The sequence below is a fragment of the Crinia signifera genome, chromosome 3, assembly GCF_055691185.1.
Source record: "Crinia signifera chromosome 3, ASM5569118v1, whole genome shotgun sequence".
NCBI lineage: Eukaryota > Metazoa > Chordata > Amphibia > Anura > Myobatrachidae > Crinia > Crinia signifera.
Window position 1 is genome coordinate 225688488 of NC_139219.1, and position 16608 is coordinate 225705095.

At 42.9% G+C, this 16608-nt stretch overlaps 1 protein-coding gene across 5 annotated transcripts in view; it reads left to right on the top strand.

The window, feature by feature from the left end:
* Positions 1-16608, top strand: part of IL1RAP (interleukin 1 receptor accessory protein) — a 195574-nt gene that overhangs the window by 16058 nt on the left and 162908 nt on the right. For 2 of the 5 annotated variants that reach the window (XM_083177543.1, XM_083177544.1), the window contains exon 2: positions 9585-9683. The exons of the other annotated variants lie outside the window; for them this stretch is intronic. In XM_083177543.1, the coding sequence (XP_083033669.1) occupies positions 9676-9683 (8 nt within the window). In that variant the 5' untranslated portion in view covers positions 9585-9675. The remainder of the gene's footprint in view (positions 1-9584; positions 9684-16608) is intronic. 5 annotated transcript variants of the gene reach the window in all.

A 16608-nucleotide genomic window follows, 5' to 3' on the forward strand; every position in this document is an offset into this window, starting at 1 on the left:
ATTTATTGGAGCTTGCGCTTGAGGCAAGCGGAGTATAATCCATGATAAGCAGCCCTCAAACCAGCAATAATTCATGGGTCTGGATACATAACCTGAAAATTTAACGTAAATTTTACTACTTTTTGCTCAGCATTTGCACATTAACAGTAACTTGGGACTGGCAACAGCTTTCCATCAGGGGTAGAGTGATGCAAATGTCCAATTACATTGTGGACTAGTATTTGTCTTCTATTTTTGAAACTTTAAAAACTTGGTCATAAAAATGACCTCTGCTGTTTACTTTAAACCAGGCTTGTCCAACCTGCGTCCCTCCAGCTGTTGTGAAACTACAAGTCCCATCAGGCCTTGCCACAGTTCTGCTATTAGGTAATGATAAAACTATGGCAAGGCATGCTGGGATCTGTAGTTTCACAACAGCTGGATGTGGCTGCAGGTTGGACATGCCTGCTTTTAGACTTTTTTTTTTTTGTGGGCGTTTCAATTGTTTTGCCCTGTGGCTACCTCAAGACGGTGCAAAATTTTATTGTTGCTCTGTTTAGATGCCCATTAGCTGCTGGAGTGACATATGGAATAGAACTCCAACCGCCGATGTCACTTGCAAAGACTGTGAACAAAATGGAGCAGTAGTGTATGTAGTGCAGTGCTGCACTCTAACCTAATGCTTTTTCCCTTGCACGTGGTAAGAGTTGCTGAGAGAGGTAGAATGGGAGATCATCACAAATTATAACCCACCTGGCAAACTCTAACTGATGAACAATGCTGGTCTATTGTCCTTGTAGCTTTTACAACATACTGTTGTCAATAATGTCTTAGGGCCTACTTTCAGACCTGATTGCATGACAAATTTGTTCTCAAAATGGGCAAAACTGTTTGCGCATATTACATGTGCCCCACCTGTAGTGCAGAGCAATTTCGATTTGGTTAAGGTGTGTACTCCAAACTGAAATATAATTGCATTGTAAAAATGAAGCAGACAATATTTACCCTGCACAAAAAGAAAACTCGCCCAAATCTACACCTCTCTCCACATGTTACATTTGCCCCCACCTGCTGTGCACATGGTTTTGCCCATTTTGCGAACAAATTTTTCCTACGATCAAGTCTGAATTAGGTCCCCAATCTCTGTTGTCTGGCCAGATTTCAGAATGTTATTGTTATGAATTGGGTGTTAACCCATAGCATCGACCAGGACAGCCACATCACACACTACTCTGCATCTGTTGGCCCCTGCTAAAAGATGGCGGCTACCTGCGGAAACTAGAACTTTGCCTATAATAGCCACCTTTGAAAAGGCAAATTAAATCTTCCTCAACTCCGGTGCCACCAGGTCTTGCGTATGCACAAGATACTGGAATCTTGAAGGAGATTGCCAATAGGATGAACTGACTAAAGGGACCTGCCTAAACGCAGCTGACTGTTGGCACTCCACAACCTGAGGGATAATAGACCACAAAAGTAAATGCGACCACATGGACAATAATATAACCACACACAAAGCACAACAAACCACACAAACTGTACCGATAAGTACCAAATAAGGAATTAACCAAGAACGGGTAAACGTGCACGATGGCGTTACCCGTGCCATCCGTCTGGTGGACCCTGGGCGAATCAAGCAGGTTATGAGGACAAGACAATCTGTAAAAATTATGCAAACCAAAATATGTTATGGAAAGAAAAATCAGGCTCCAATATGGAGCACTTATGGTACCAGAGCCGGACCGGGATGGACCAACAGAGGACCCAGGAGATGAGTCATCAGACTGACCAGGACCGGACAGGAATGGACCCAGGAGCAGATAGAAGCAAGAACCTGGATGACCGGAACCAGCAGAGAGGCAGGTGACTGATCATCGGCAGGGCTGTGCTGTCCTGAATCCCTTAAAAGGGCTCACCTGAGCATGTTTCAGTCCCACCCCCTGGCTCTAATTCTATTGGCTGCAGCAGCTTGGCCCCTTTGGCTTCACCGGGTAACCCAGAAACCGCTGGGCGATAGTTGTTATCCACCAACCCGGAACCCAGAACATGTTGGGGCAGAAGTGATTCTCTGCATCCCCTGGTTGCCGAGTGACCGCCCCCAGGGGATACGGAGGTGGGCGGCAGAGACCGAGGACCGTAGCTCACAGCCCAGCCACCGCTGCTGCCACCCACAGATATACTGTAGATTCAACACTATGCACTTTAAACTCAAGTTTATTTCAAGAAATATACTTAAAGACAATTCACAGAACATATATGTTTTACAGGCTCAAAGGAAACACTTTGTTAGAAATGAACTAGGAAGATGTCCAAAATGTAAACATAACACAGCAACATTTATACACAATATCTGGAATTGCAAAAAGATACAGCACTTCTGGAATAAAATACCAGATTTCATTAGATACACCTTTTCAAATAAATATTTTATTGGATAAGTTAGCATTTTGTGGAAATTTTCAGAACTGGACAGAGGTCTGTAATAGAAAAAGAACAATAACACCTTTTTTAACTCTTGGTAACAGTGGCAAAGAAAATGATTCTTAACCACTGGATATATTCAACACCCCCCTACTATGATATTATTATTATTATTTTATTTATAAGGCGCCACAAGTGTTTCGCAGCGCCGTACAAAGGAACAATACAGGGAGACAAAACTTGGCATAACATTGAATAAATAACAAAAATACAGTACAAATAAAAGAGCACCACAGTTCAATACACATTACAGCTTAAATGTAAGTAGTGAGGACCCAATCAACATACAACTAGAGGCTTGAGGCCAATGATGGAGATGAGTATGAAGATGGTCACTGGGTGTTGGAGTAAAGGAGATAGAAGTCCAAACTTTCTTATTGAAGACATATTATCTAGATAGATTTTCTTATTTTCCGGTAGAAGAAAGTGTGATTAAATTTTATAGGAAATGGGGACCATATATTGAAATATTGCCACCGGAGCATCAGGAGACAATAATCCGAGTATTTGATAAAACGGAGTGGTATATGTTAAGACAGACTGACATAAGACTACAATTAACTTAACTAATTAAAATATTACCATAGGATAAGGATATACCTAGGTAGAAGAACTAAAGATCAGTATTAACATTATTAGTACAGTTAAGGAAAATCGTAAAAATAGTGGGATGCATGTTACAAGTTAATGCATGTGTGTTTTTTGTAATTGTTTTTTCTATTTTTGTTTATTTTCATGTATGCTGTTTCTGTATAAAGCTAATTGTCTATACTCCTATATATACATGCAAAGCCACCATTTATAAAAGTGACCTGTAAAGATCGTTATCTAAATCCATCAAGTTTAGTCACCCTTTTGACATGTCATGTATGTATAATGTCTATTTGAAAACTAATAAAAATAATTGGTACTTATGTAATATCTGGGCTCCCGTTTTTCTTGTGAGACCGCATCCCCTCGCGGGGCTCGCTGCGCTCGCCACGCTTCGGGCACGGTGGCTCGCTGCGCTCGCCACACTATATAAAATCAACTCCATGCGTAGTTGGATAGTAGGGGTATGAAAAAATGGGGTGCATTTAACATGGGAGCCCAGATAATACATAAGTACCAAATAATTTTACAATAAAAAGTTGTAACCTGTTTGAAAAAGGAATAGGTAGTATTCGTCTCTAAAAGCGAAATAATAATGTAACATATATGATTTTTTTTATTTTTTCAGAATTAAATCAAAGTGCCTTACATCCGCCCCCTGTATTTCTCTTTGTAATTTATTAATCACCTGTCATCATTATCTGTCATTCCCCCAACCACAGTGTTTCCTAATCTCCATTCCTATTCCCCAACCACAGTGTTTCCTAATCTCCATTCCTATTCACCATCCTCACTCCTATACTCATCACATGCCCATGAGTAATGGCAATCTAAAAATAAAAGTACTAAAGTAATGAATACTCTTGGTGATAAATCACTCCTTCTGAAATCACCCTCCCTATTCACCTACCTTAAACATATTGAGAGTCAGTTGTTAGAAGAGGTGCACTGACTGGACCCATTTTCAACCTTGCCTTTGTACAGATAGTAGCAGAGCTGGGGCCATTTCTCTGGATTATGTTTTGTGGCGGCTCTGAGTGAAGATGTGTACCCAGCCCGACATTGGCAATGATATGACCCAGCATGTCGCAAGTACATACACACTTTCCAGTGCTTGGTCTAAAGGGAAGAGGGTCTGCAGCATGTCAAAGATAGTGACATCCCCTGTTGTGCTTATCATGGATACATACTAGATGATGTACCCGATATGTTGGTCCAATCTGCGGGAGCACTCACAACCTATCTGTGTCTAGAAGCTGCCTCATCACATTGATTTTATATTTCCTCAGAAAGAAGATTGGCCCAACTGGAAATAGTTATGCAGGATTGGTCAACACATTGGGAGCCACCCCCTTTACCCTGTGAGCACTTTTGTACTGCACATCCTGTGTCCATTCCAGATGTGCTTCTAGCATCTACACCATGCATCAGCTTAAAATGTAAAGCTTTGCAGCAGGAAGTGAACATAATTCTACTGTGATAGAAAATCTTTGCTCTTTGAGTTACTTGATTAACTCCCACACAAAATTCTTTAGCTGTGCATCACTTGGTCATTTGGTAATTTTAATCTCTTTGGCACTGAATACGATTTGTTTGCAGCCCCATATGGATATGTACAAAAATAAAACCTATAGTAGATGACCCCTATATATTTATAACTAGCATTGCTCTAAGATACTAAACAGTAGTATGGGTAAAAACTTCACCAAGAAAGGATGTGATTTTTAAATTAGTTTGGGGCTTTTAAGCAGAAAGCTCTCTTGAGGGTGGCAACATCCCTTCTTGGGAAGGGAGTGGTGGTCCCGGTACCTCCAGGAAGAAAGAGGTTTTTATTCCATTCTCTTCTTGGTCCCCAAACCAGACGAGTCCTTCAGACCCATTCTAAATTTGAAGTCTTTAAATCTGCATCTATAGCTGGACCATTTTCGCATGGAGTCTCTTCGATCGGTGCTGTTAAGCATAGAATCGGGGGAATTTCTAGCATCAGTGGACATCCAATATGCTTATCTGCATGTGCCTATCTGCAAAGAACATCAGTCTTTACTGTATTTCGCGATAGGAGATACTCATTTACAGTTCCAGGCTCTTCCTTTTGGCCTGGCAACAGCCCCGAGGGTCTTCACAAAAGTGATAGCTGTCATGGCAGCGGCCCTCAGGCTAAAAGGGATAGTAATTATCCCGTACTTAGACGACCTCCTGTTAGAGGCGGAGTCGGCGGACAATTTACAGGAACATCTGGTCATTGCGACACGGTTCTTCCAGGACCATGGGTGGTTAAGTCTCATTTAACACCAACACACAGACTTGTTTCTGGGGGTGATTTTGGACACACACCTACATCATCGGGTGTTTCTTCCAGAGTCCAAAGCAGTGGACATTCGTCACCTGGTTCTGTTGATCCTTCAGTCTCCAAATCCAACTGTTTGGCAGGGAGCGAAACTGCTAGGAAAGAGGAGACAAGGGAGTCTTTGATCTGGTGGACATATCGGGAGTATCTGCAACTGGGGCGTTCCCTCCACTCGTGGGATTGGCTGGTTGTCACAACCGATGCCAGTCTCAGGGGCTGGGGTGGCAGTAGTTCTGCACCTGAGGTGGCAGGGTCTGTGGTCCAAGGAACAATCCAAATTGCAGATCTAGATCTTGGAGCTCCAGGCGGTTTGGAATACCCTTTTGCAGGTGAAGGATCTCTTGAAGGGATTACCTGAACGCATACAGCCAGACAATGCCACGGCTGTGGCTTACCTGAATCATCGGACGGGACTCCCAGCAGAATGGCAATGCAGGAATTCTCGCAGATTTTCAGGTGGGCAGAGGTGAACATTCCTGCTCTGTCGGCTGTGTTTATTCTGGGGATCCGGAATGTAGAAGCGGATTTCCTCAGCAGGGCAGAGCTGCTGGAGGGAGAGTGGGCGCTTCATCCGGAAGTCTTTGTGGAGATAGTGACTCTCTAGGGGGCTCCCAGAGATAGACTTGATGGTATCCAGGAACAACTGTCAGGTTCCCAAGTTCTGCTCTCGGACCAGGGATCCGACAGTGTGGGCAGTGGATGACATGACCGTTCCGTAGCGTTTCAACCTAGACTACGTGTTCCCTCTGTTCCCTATGATTCTGTGGGTCCTGAAGACAGTGAGGATGCAGGAGGTGAAAGTCATTCTGATTGCACCAGACTGGCCCAGAAGGTCATGGTATTCAGACATACTGAGGTTGTCGACAGACTCTTGGCATCTTCCTCTTCGACCGGACCTGCTCAGACAAACCAATAACACATTCCTAGTATACGCAAGTATACCTGGCCAATAAAGCGGATTCTGACTAGGACCGTTTCTACACCTGGACCTAGCTTGTATACATTTGACGGCCTGGCATTTGAAACCTCCCTACTAAGGAAAAAGGTTTTTTTTTTAAAATAGTTATCGAGACCATGCAGAAAAGGGAAGCCCTGTTACCTGAAGTACAGACTTTTTTTACAGGGAGTTATGCGGCTTACATCCCCATATTGGCAGCCGGTTGCGCCTTGGGACCGGTCTTTGGTTTTGACAGTGTTATAAAGACCTCCTTTTGAGCCTTTAAAGTCGGCGGATCTTAAACTTTTGTCTTGGAAACTTACCTTTTTGTTGGCTATAGCTTTGGCTAGGCAAGTGCTGGAATTGGGGACCTTGTCTTGCAAGTCTCCGTTTCTGATTTTTCATGAGGACAGGGCTGTGCTTCATACAGTGCCTAAGTTTCTACCTAAGGTAGTGTCAAGTTTTAATTTAAGCTAGGAGATTGTGCTCCCGGTGTTCGCGCTTTGCGCATATACGTTGAAATAGTAAAGGTTATTCGCAAGACTGATTTGCTGTTGGTAGTATATGATGTACATAAGAGAGGGTGGCCTGCTTCTAAGCAGACCATTGTCAGATGGTTAAGGTCAGTAATTGCCTTTGTCTATACTAAGGTAGGTAGACCTATTCCTTCACAGATAAATGCCCATACCACCAGGTCAGTTGCTTCCTCTTAGGCTGTGCGTCATGGGGCTACAGCGAAGCAGTTGTGCAGGGCTGCCATCTGGTCCTCTGTTCATGCCTTTACCAAATTCTATAGGTTCCATGAGTTTGTGTCGGAGGATGCTTCATTTGGGCAAGCAGTGATGAGAACTGTAAGCCTGAGCGTACCCTCCCAAAGGACCGGCTCTTGAAAATCCCATGGTTGATCTGCGTCACCAGGATGGACGAAAGAGAAAAGGGGGTTTTTGTAAGAACTTACCATTTGAATCCCTTTCTCTGAGTCCATCCTGGTACACCAACTCCGCCATAGCACAGCAACTAAACTCTGTGGCCTCTGTGGTAGTTGCTGACAATGACTTGACGGAGAACCTCTGTGAAACAAAGAACATGTTATAGCCTTGTTCAAATGAACAAAGGAGAGGCTAAGGCTCACATAGATAGTTGATCTCTCTATGGAGATAATTTGATTTAGTGCACATAGGTGTTGTGTCAAAAAGAATGATGTACCAATAAAAGGGTTAAAGTAAAAAAGGTTATACTATTTAACCAAATTCAGGCATATGCTTTGGAAAGTGAACTGGACCATTCCCTAGATATCGGTGATGTCTTTGTGTTATGTCACTAGTGATACTACCCTCCTAGAGGTGAGGAGTAGTTGGCCTTTTTAATTTATTTATTTATTTATATATTCTAGCATTTGGGATCTGCTAAAATGGTCCCTTCTGCAGTCTGAAACACAGAAATTGTTCTAAATTTAGTTTTTAGTTTCAAATAGAAAGCAATGCTTTGTAGTCTTTATATATTGTATGGGTTAGCAAATTGCAATTCTATTGTTGTGGATATCTTATTGCTTTGGTACTACTTTAAAAAATATCACTGTTTATCACGGTTATGGTATATTTAGATCTACAATGTCTAGATCTACAGTCAAAAGGTTGACCACTGTTGGTCAACAGGGTCATAAGGTCGATATAGCCACAAGATCGACTTGGAAAGGTTTTTTTTTTCTGTCCTCTGCACATTAGTATATTCTCACACCACACTGCAGTGGATGGTAAGATATGAAATACCGCCTGTCAACACATGTTGGCAAAATAATAATTCAAAACCCATGTGGATTTATTTTATTTTTTTGGCACCAAATGCCATTGTGCATGCATGCTGCGGGCCATACACATACACAATCCTTCAATCGATCTGTTTGCAAATACGCATAGCAGCGATCAGGTCTGAAAAACCCTCTGTGCCGTATTTGCCAACTTGTACCAACAGGGTTGTGTAGTCTCCTGGCTATGCCCACATGTTCACTGCAATAAATAATCAAATTTTGTACCTCCCTCAGCTATAAATGCAGCTAGTTGATGCTTAGGGGGAGGATTCTACAGCCTGGCTGCGGTATAGTCCTTCTCAGTGGCTGAGCTTGTGGGTGGTGAGCCCAGGTGCAACAATATAATATGGACCCTTCTTCCACACCCCAACCCAAGTTCATAATATGAAACGCGGCAGTAGATGACAGGGAAAGGCAAAGGGTGATGAGGCAGGGTGTGTCTGACAGGGACAGCAGTGAGTCCCTTAGAGGGGCCCTGTTACAATGCACCCACTGCACCAATGGTAGTTCCGCCTCTGGTGCTGCCCTCACTTTAGATCAGGCATGTTCAACGTTGGCCCTCCAGATGTTTTGAAACTACACATCCCAGCATGCTTTGCAATAGTTTTATCATTATCTAATAGCAAAACTGTGGCAAAGCATGCTGGGATGTGTGTAGTTTCACAACATCTGGAGGGCCAACGTTGGACATGCCTGCTTTAGATGCTACTGATTGCAGCATTAAACAACATTGCCAGTAGTTTGAGCAATCCATGTATAGTAAGTTAAAGGGAGATGACCCAATGCATTTCTTTTTTAGTTTCTATATGCTATAACAAATTAATTTACATGCAGGGGTTGCAATTGATACACAGCGCTTTGCCTTCAGCACCTCCCACCTCCACCCGCCCCCTGACATTTCATTAGACCATGACCAGAGATGACAAGTATGTCCGACACCTTGATTGTGTCCTATGACAACATATCTGTCTCTAACTATTAGTAAAGAGGGTCCTGAAAATCGGGCAACCCTCCCAGTCTCTGGGGGACCCCCACTCCCCCCCCCCCCCCCTCCTTGATCGCGGCTTCCTCCCCCTCAGCTTGCCGTTTAAATAACATGATCTGCCGATCTCCATGGTGGGGGCTGGGCTAAAGTGGCATAATCGTGTCATTTTAGCCCCGCCCGTCTGAGAAAATTGGGGTGGGGCTTAATGAAGCCCTGCCCCCAAACTCTTGCTGAAAGTCTCCTGTCCGGGCTTCTCCCAGAGAGGAGATTACAAAAGTCAGCAACCCTGTTGTGAATACAAGTCCTATAGATATTATACTCTGTGTGATTGGGAGTGTACAGATATTTGCTTTTGAATTTGTTTATAGGTTAGGGCCTTTGCCCTTGCTTTGCTATTAGTTTTAGAAGTACAGTAAATTAAGGGTTCATATGTTTCTTTCCATATTGTTACTTACAGATATGAAATAGACTCCGTGCTTTAAACAAAGAGTGAAAACGGCCTATGTAACGCCAATCAAAGCCACTGGACACTTACTGTATTAGTTTCCATGAAGAGGTAAGTGGGTATCGCCTTCTAACTTATGAAAAGCTACAGGCAAACAAGATTATATTGCTTTGCCACAAAATAGTCATACAGTATGTAAAAGCGAATACACCTCTCTGACTGCAAACATTTTTTCCAATACAAATAAAAGTTCTGTTCTGTATACAGATTAATTTCCTCATAATATACAAGTGTCATATATCAAATGAATCTGCACAGACTCCTCATGCACACTTGTCATACTCTCATGTCAAGGGCAATATTCTGGTTTCCTGGTTGTGAAAACAAGGTGAAAAAGCTATTAACAAATTATCTTAGCACATATAGCGCTTTAGTATACTCCTTCAGTTACTAGCAATACTAGCTTGGTTTGCTGGCTATGGGCCTGCTTCTGGTTCACTTTCAAAAGCAAGCTCGCTCGCGCTCTCTCTCGGACAAAACCATGTGCATTGAGTGGGCGGCAGATGTAAAATGTGCAGAGAGAGTTAGATTTGGGTGGGGTTTGTACTTCAAACTGATATCTATATTGCAGTGTAACAATAAAGCAGCCAGTATTTATTCTGCACAGAAACAAAATCGCTCCCAAATCTAACTCTTTGCACATATTACATCTGCCCCACCTGCAGTGCACATGGTTTTGTCCATTAGAAAGCAATTTTGCTTTTGCAAGTGAACCAGAATCAAGGCCTACAGTATATGAGATTTCCATTTCCATTATAAATGTCCTTTTACAACTCTTTGGGACCTAAAAAGCTCTCACTCCCCATACAAATTATAGTGGTGAATGTGGAGCTTTAACCAGTTGATGCTGTTATAATAAGATTGTGCTTTGTTTAATGTCATTGTAGCTGTGCTGCTGCCTATTGGGCAATTCCCTTGGCACAAGATAGATAAATTGTGTATTTGAACAACCCCCCCCCCCCCCCCCCCCTCCACATATTGAAAACCAGTAGCCATTTGTTTGTTATGCAGCTGTAATAATAATCCATAATATTTATAGATTGTGGAGAGTATTCAATCCCAGAATATATTTTCGACAGGTTATTGGCTCTTATTCTGGTTGACTCGCTCTTGCGCAAATTTGCAAGGTGGATCACACATGCTAATGCATTTGTTACGCAAGTGCGGGGGGGGGGGGGGGGGCAGACAGCTGACCCAAGCAGATGTCAGCTGCCAGCCCAATTCCCTGTAAATCTACTCATATATGTACGAGAGGTCTGGACCACCCTTACATATGCCTGTGCTTTCAGCATCATTTGATGGTCGGCGACCATCGAAAGATGGGGGAAGGTGCCCACTGGCATGCGAACGGATATTTATGCTAAACATCCATTTGCATGCAGGGCAGACGAACCCGGCGTGCAAAGGGGGGGGGGGGGTGGGTGCACCACCATTTGCAAGTCGTGTTCTAGATGACTCGCAAGGGTACGAATTCACGCCCAAGCGAATCAACCAGAATAAGACCCGTTGTCCGTTTTCGACAAGAATAGGTCGAATCTACATTCGCCCTAATAAGTGTTTGTTACATTTTTTTCCAACTGTCAGTGGAAATGACCCCAATAATCGAAAACAGCTGCTGTTTCTGACAATCCAGCAGCCGTCTTTTCGACCATGCGGATTCAAATTTTTAAACCGTGAAATCTGCATAGGCGAGTCCTGGACGGAAATGGTCGGGATGAAATACTGATGGACGATATTTCAGCCTGTTGGAATTATCAGCCAGGATTGAATCTATATAATCTTTATACTAAATTTAGACTGCTAATAAAAACTGTCATCATGTAGACATATATTGACAGTTGGTATTACCTGATTAGTGATGTAAAGGAGTATTTGCTGGTGGAAAGAAGAAAATTGCTGCTTGTTCTCTTCCTTACTTTCTGATGGTATAGAATGGTGACAATGCTTTATGTTAGAGAAAGCTGCAAAAAAACAGCTCTGGGGAATTACAGATATAATTTCCGTTCCAATGCCAGGACAGGAAGCAAGCAGTGGAAGCTGAATGGGGGGGGACTACTAATAATTGCTTTCTATTGCTTTAATATTCTGAATAATTGCTTGTGCATTTTTGCAACTTTAATTATATAACTTTTTTTAGGATTACATTTGCTGCTGGAACATTAAATCTATATGATCTCAATTAGGGAATCTGTTTTCTCCGATATGGCCATAAGCCTTGTCCTGCTGTTTATTTTTTCCTGAGACTGGGAAGAAAAAAATTGACTTATTTCATAGGATTGTTAAGTCTATATTAGTCATTTTCACGTACTTTATCTAAATGTAAGAAAATGGTTAATGCATCCATTTAAACCCACACTGCGAGCACTAATTAAACATATGCTGTGATCTATTACTTTCAAAATACTACTTTAAAAGTTTGCATACAAATGAGATTTTAACCATTATGCAGCAATGAATACCTGAAGAGAGCAGGCCCAGCAAACTGCTGAGAGATAAAGATGTGTGTGGTGGGAATTTACACAGTAAGCAAGTCATGTTATTTGAGGGGTTGTATCATGTTACACTTTAAGGAACTTATCTCTTTGTCTTTTTAAATTTGCTTATTAGTAAAACATTGTGGACCCCAAGCTTCTACCTTCCATGTGTAGTTCCAAAAAACCTGCACACAATCCTCCATTGTTAGTGTAAATCTGCTTATTATCCATTATTTACCCATACCCAGCACTTTACAGAGAACATTTGGCCATTCACATCAGTCCCACATCAGTAAGTGGAGCTTACAATCTATATTCCCTACCTAATGTACATGCACACACACTTATTCTAATTTTGTTTGGAGCAGATTAACCTACCAGTATATTTTTGGATTGTGGTCTCTCCACTAGCCTCCAAACTTTCAAGCCTATCATATTTAAGCATACCTCCCAACAGTCCCTATTACCGCAGGAATGTCCCGGTTTTTGGGGACATTCCCGCGTCCCTCCCGTGGCCGGCAGTGTCCCGCAGCGAGGGGGGGGGGGCTGTTGGGAGACCCCTGTCGGCTGCTGAGCAGCTGGAAATAAACGGCTGGGGGCATGGCTAGAGGCTCACACGCGTCCCCTTACAGCGGCTGGCGAATCTTCCGCCATCCCCTGCAAAGATGGCTCGCTCCATCTATGTATTATATAGCTCCCTTCTAGACTTGCAACCTGGTGGGACTGCTATGCTATTACTGGTGCCTGTCCTTGTGTTTCCCTCCTATGTCCCTATAGATTGTAATCTTGCAGCAGGGCCCTCCTACCTCCAAGTCTGTCTGTTGTTACCCAGTTTGTTTTAGCACTGTTTACAATTGTAAAGCGCAGCGGAATCTGCTGCGCTATATAAGAAATTGTAAATAAATAAATTGTGGGGGGATTCTGGAGTACCAGAAGGAAACCCACACAGTTATGGCCATGGTAAGAATTAAACTCATGACCTCAGTGCTGTGAGGCAGTAATGCTAACCATTACACTGTCTGTGGCTGCAGATCTATCCACTTTAATTTTGTATGGTGTCTAAATGGGTTGGTTAGTTAGCCCTCCTATATAATGGCATTATGTTGTCACCTGCTGTGTAAAGCTGGGTACACATTTATACAATCCCTGTTTTCTTGCGACCGTTCGACCAACCATAGACGCGACCGACCTCCCAGAATCACCAGCTAATACGCATGTACACACCTGAACAATTTTACTTGCAACGTCCGATGTCGCAAGAAAAAGATTGTACCACCGTACACACTCTTTCTCTATTTGGGCTATTGACATGCTATATATAAACAAAATTATCATAATGGGCTGGGTTAAGGGCATACCAAAACAAAGCGGCATGAGCACAGAACCTAAACAAAAGTGATTTCCTTTTTTTACATCAGTGCTGGCTGTGCAGTGAACACGTACATTTGTTCATTCATTCCGTTTGTTTTCTACCACTTTCATCATGAGCTTGAGGAAAAGAAAGGTTCGTGCTTGCTGCTATGGCCACAACATTGCAGTATGTGTGTGTGTGTGTGTGTGTGTGTGTGTGTATGTGTGTGTATATATATATATATATATATAATCTATCAAGAATCGAAGCTGCTGGACCAGAGCCTGGCTTCTGAGGCAAGACAACTTCTCCCATATGCCATTGGTACAGGAGAAAAACCCCAATGACTTCAGGAATTATCTTCGTATGGATGATCCTGCCTTCATGGAGCTGCTGGCACTAGTCACCCCTTTAATCAAAAAAGAGGACACCTATTTTAGGCGGCCTATTTCAGCTGAGCTGTTGGCAACGCTACGTTTCCTGGCTACTGGGAGGACCCTTGCAGATCTGAGGTACAGCACCACTATATCCTCTCAAGCTCTGGGACTAATAATACCTTAGACCTGTGATGCCACCATCCAAGTTCTACAGGAGCAATACATGAAGGTAAATATATGCCAAATAATATACATGCACCCCATCTTTATAGCAGTTTGTAGTATGTCTGTCCCTAGTCACCCTGCCGGCTGACTAAAACTTAGATGCTTACCTACCGTATCTGACCATAGTCACCCTGCCGCCTGGCTAAAATTTAGACATGAACACCAAATAATATTTTTTAAGTAAAATCTTTTATTATAAACTTAACAAACTTGTAAACATTTAGAATATAAATATAAAAACTTTATAACAGTTTATAGTGTTTTTTCTATATCTATCAAAACTTTTTAAAGCTGCTGGTAATGGATGGGATCAGGATGATAACTATCTGTATCCATCCCTGTTTGGGAGGGAGATGGTGTTTCCCCAAAACCCTGGAAGAGACCACTGGATGAAACTGGTGGTATTGGCACTGGTGAAGGTACTACAGTTTGTTGCTGCCATGGTTGCGCAGAAGTGTGATACTGGGGATAGTAGGGATAATGACCTGGGTGGTACATTTGGTGGCGTGGTACTGGGGCAGTGTGGATGGGTTGGAATTCAACCCATGACATAGGAGGATCATCAGTAAGGCGAGTTTGTCGACTAAGGGTCCCGACACTGCGGGCCAGTGTCGGGACCCTTACCCGACAAAACTCGCCCTGTTGATGACCCTCAGCCTTTACCCTTGTTGCAGGATCTAGTTTTCTCAGTTTTTTGGGGCAAATGCGTTCCCCACGTGGTCCTGCTCATCCTCATCCAATGCCATGAGTTGATTGGCAGACTCCAGAATCTGGCGAGTCATCACCTCAGATGTATCTGGTGTCTGCCTTGGCCTTTTACGGCCTCTCCTTGATAAAGCTTCAGGCTGCTGCGTGGCTTGCTTAGTGGTGGTTGTGGGTGAAGGCAGCTGTGACGCCACATCCAGTGTCGGTGAGCACTCCTCTTCCACAGATAGAGAAGGCTGTAAAACATAATGTAACAACAAAATCTACTTCTATATTTCAGTTCCCTGTGACTACTGAGGAGTGGCAAGCTGTTGCCCAAAATTTCAAGGATCTTTGGAATTTCCCCAATTGTGGTTGTGCCATCGATGGAAAGCATATCCGCATCATGCCCCAGCTAATAGTGGCTCTTTTTTCTACAATTATAAGGGCTTCTTTAGCATTGTTTTAATGGCTATTGCTGATGCCAAATATGAATTAATCTGTGTGGACATTGACAAAAATGGCAGGGTGTCTGATGGTGGGGCTTTGGAAAAGACCATGTTCCATGACCAACTTAAAAGCAATGGACTTCATTTTCCAGAGCGGACACAGAATGTGCATGGTTTAAACTTTGTTTTTTTGGCTGACGAGAAGTTTGCCTTGCATGCCAATGTTGTAAAACTCTACCCACAAAGGTCACTTAATAGAGAATGCAGAATTTTCAATTACCGCCTGTCACGAGCTAGGTGATTGGTTGAAAATACATTTGGCATACTAAGCAATTAGTTTAGGATTTTTCATAGTGCCATAAATCTGCGGCTAGATAAAAGACAAGGTAGTTATGGCCTGTTGTGTGCTGCACAACTATCTACGCAGAAAAACACAGTCTGCACACCCCAATGTTTCCAGCATGGATGACAGTGAAATAGTTGAGGAGCCAGTAGGATTAACATGCTTGGAGACCAATCTAAATACAAGAAATGCCTCTATGCATGCAAAATTGACCGGGGAGGAGTACTTGCAGTACTTTAATGGTATAGGCGCAGTGGATTGGCAGGATGACATGATCTGCTAAATTGCTATGACATGCTACCCTTGTACTGTACTTTATTTGTACTTTTCATCTTAATTTTCAATAAATAAGTCAAATGTGTGTAATCTGTGTACTTACTGTGCCAGCGAGGGTTTCCTCAGGAAGTTCAGGGTTGCGAGGTGTGGCGCATGGGACAGCCTGGGCTGCAGTCATATTGCCAATGGAGTCCCTCGGCAGCTCTTCGTCCACTGTGAATGCCAGTAGATCATAGTACCAGAGCCTGGGCACATAAACTTGGTCTGTACCAGCCCCTGATTTTCTGGATGCCTCTATTTTGTTCAGCTCCTTTTTGAAGACTGTCCTCATGTTGGCAATCCTTGTCCGCACCCATTCAATGTTCCCCGTGGGGTAGTAAGGGAGGCTGACCTTCACCAACTCCTCCAGCTCTACAGCTCTCTTCTGCCTATTTGAGTAATGTCTGGATTTACTATTCCAGAGACAATTCTGGTCTCTGTAGGCCTCAATGAATTCCTTCATGAATTCCACGTTTTTCTCTGCCATTTTTAAAAATGTCTGTTCAAAAATAAAACAGAATGGACATTACTTTCATGATACACACAACATACATCAATAAAGCCTTTGTCATAACAACAATAAACTGTGGTTGAGTACTCACCAAAGGAAAGAGTGAAAGGAAAGCGTGTGTATTCTGCTGTTTACATCCACGTATTTCTCCAGAATGAAGATTCTTTTGTGTCGCAAGCATAGAAAACCTGTTGCACACGTGCAGAGAAAACTGTGTGATTGGTTAATAGCGCTCGAATGTCCTGCC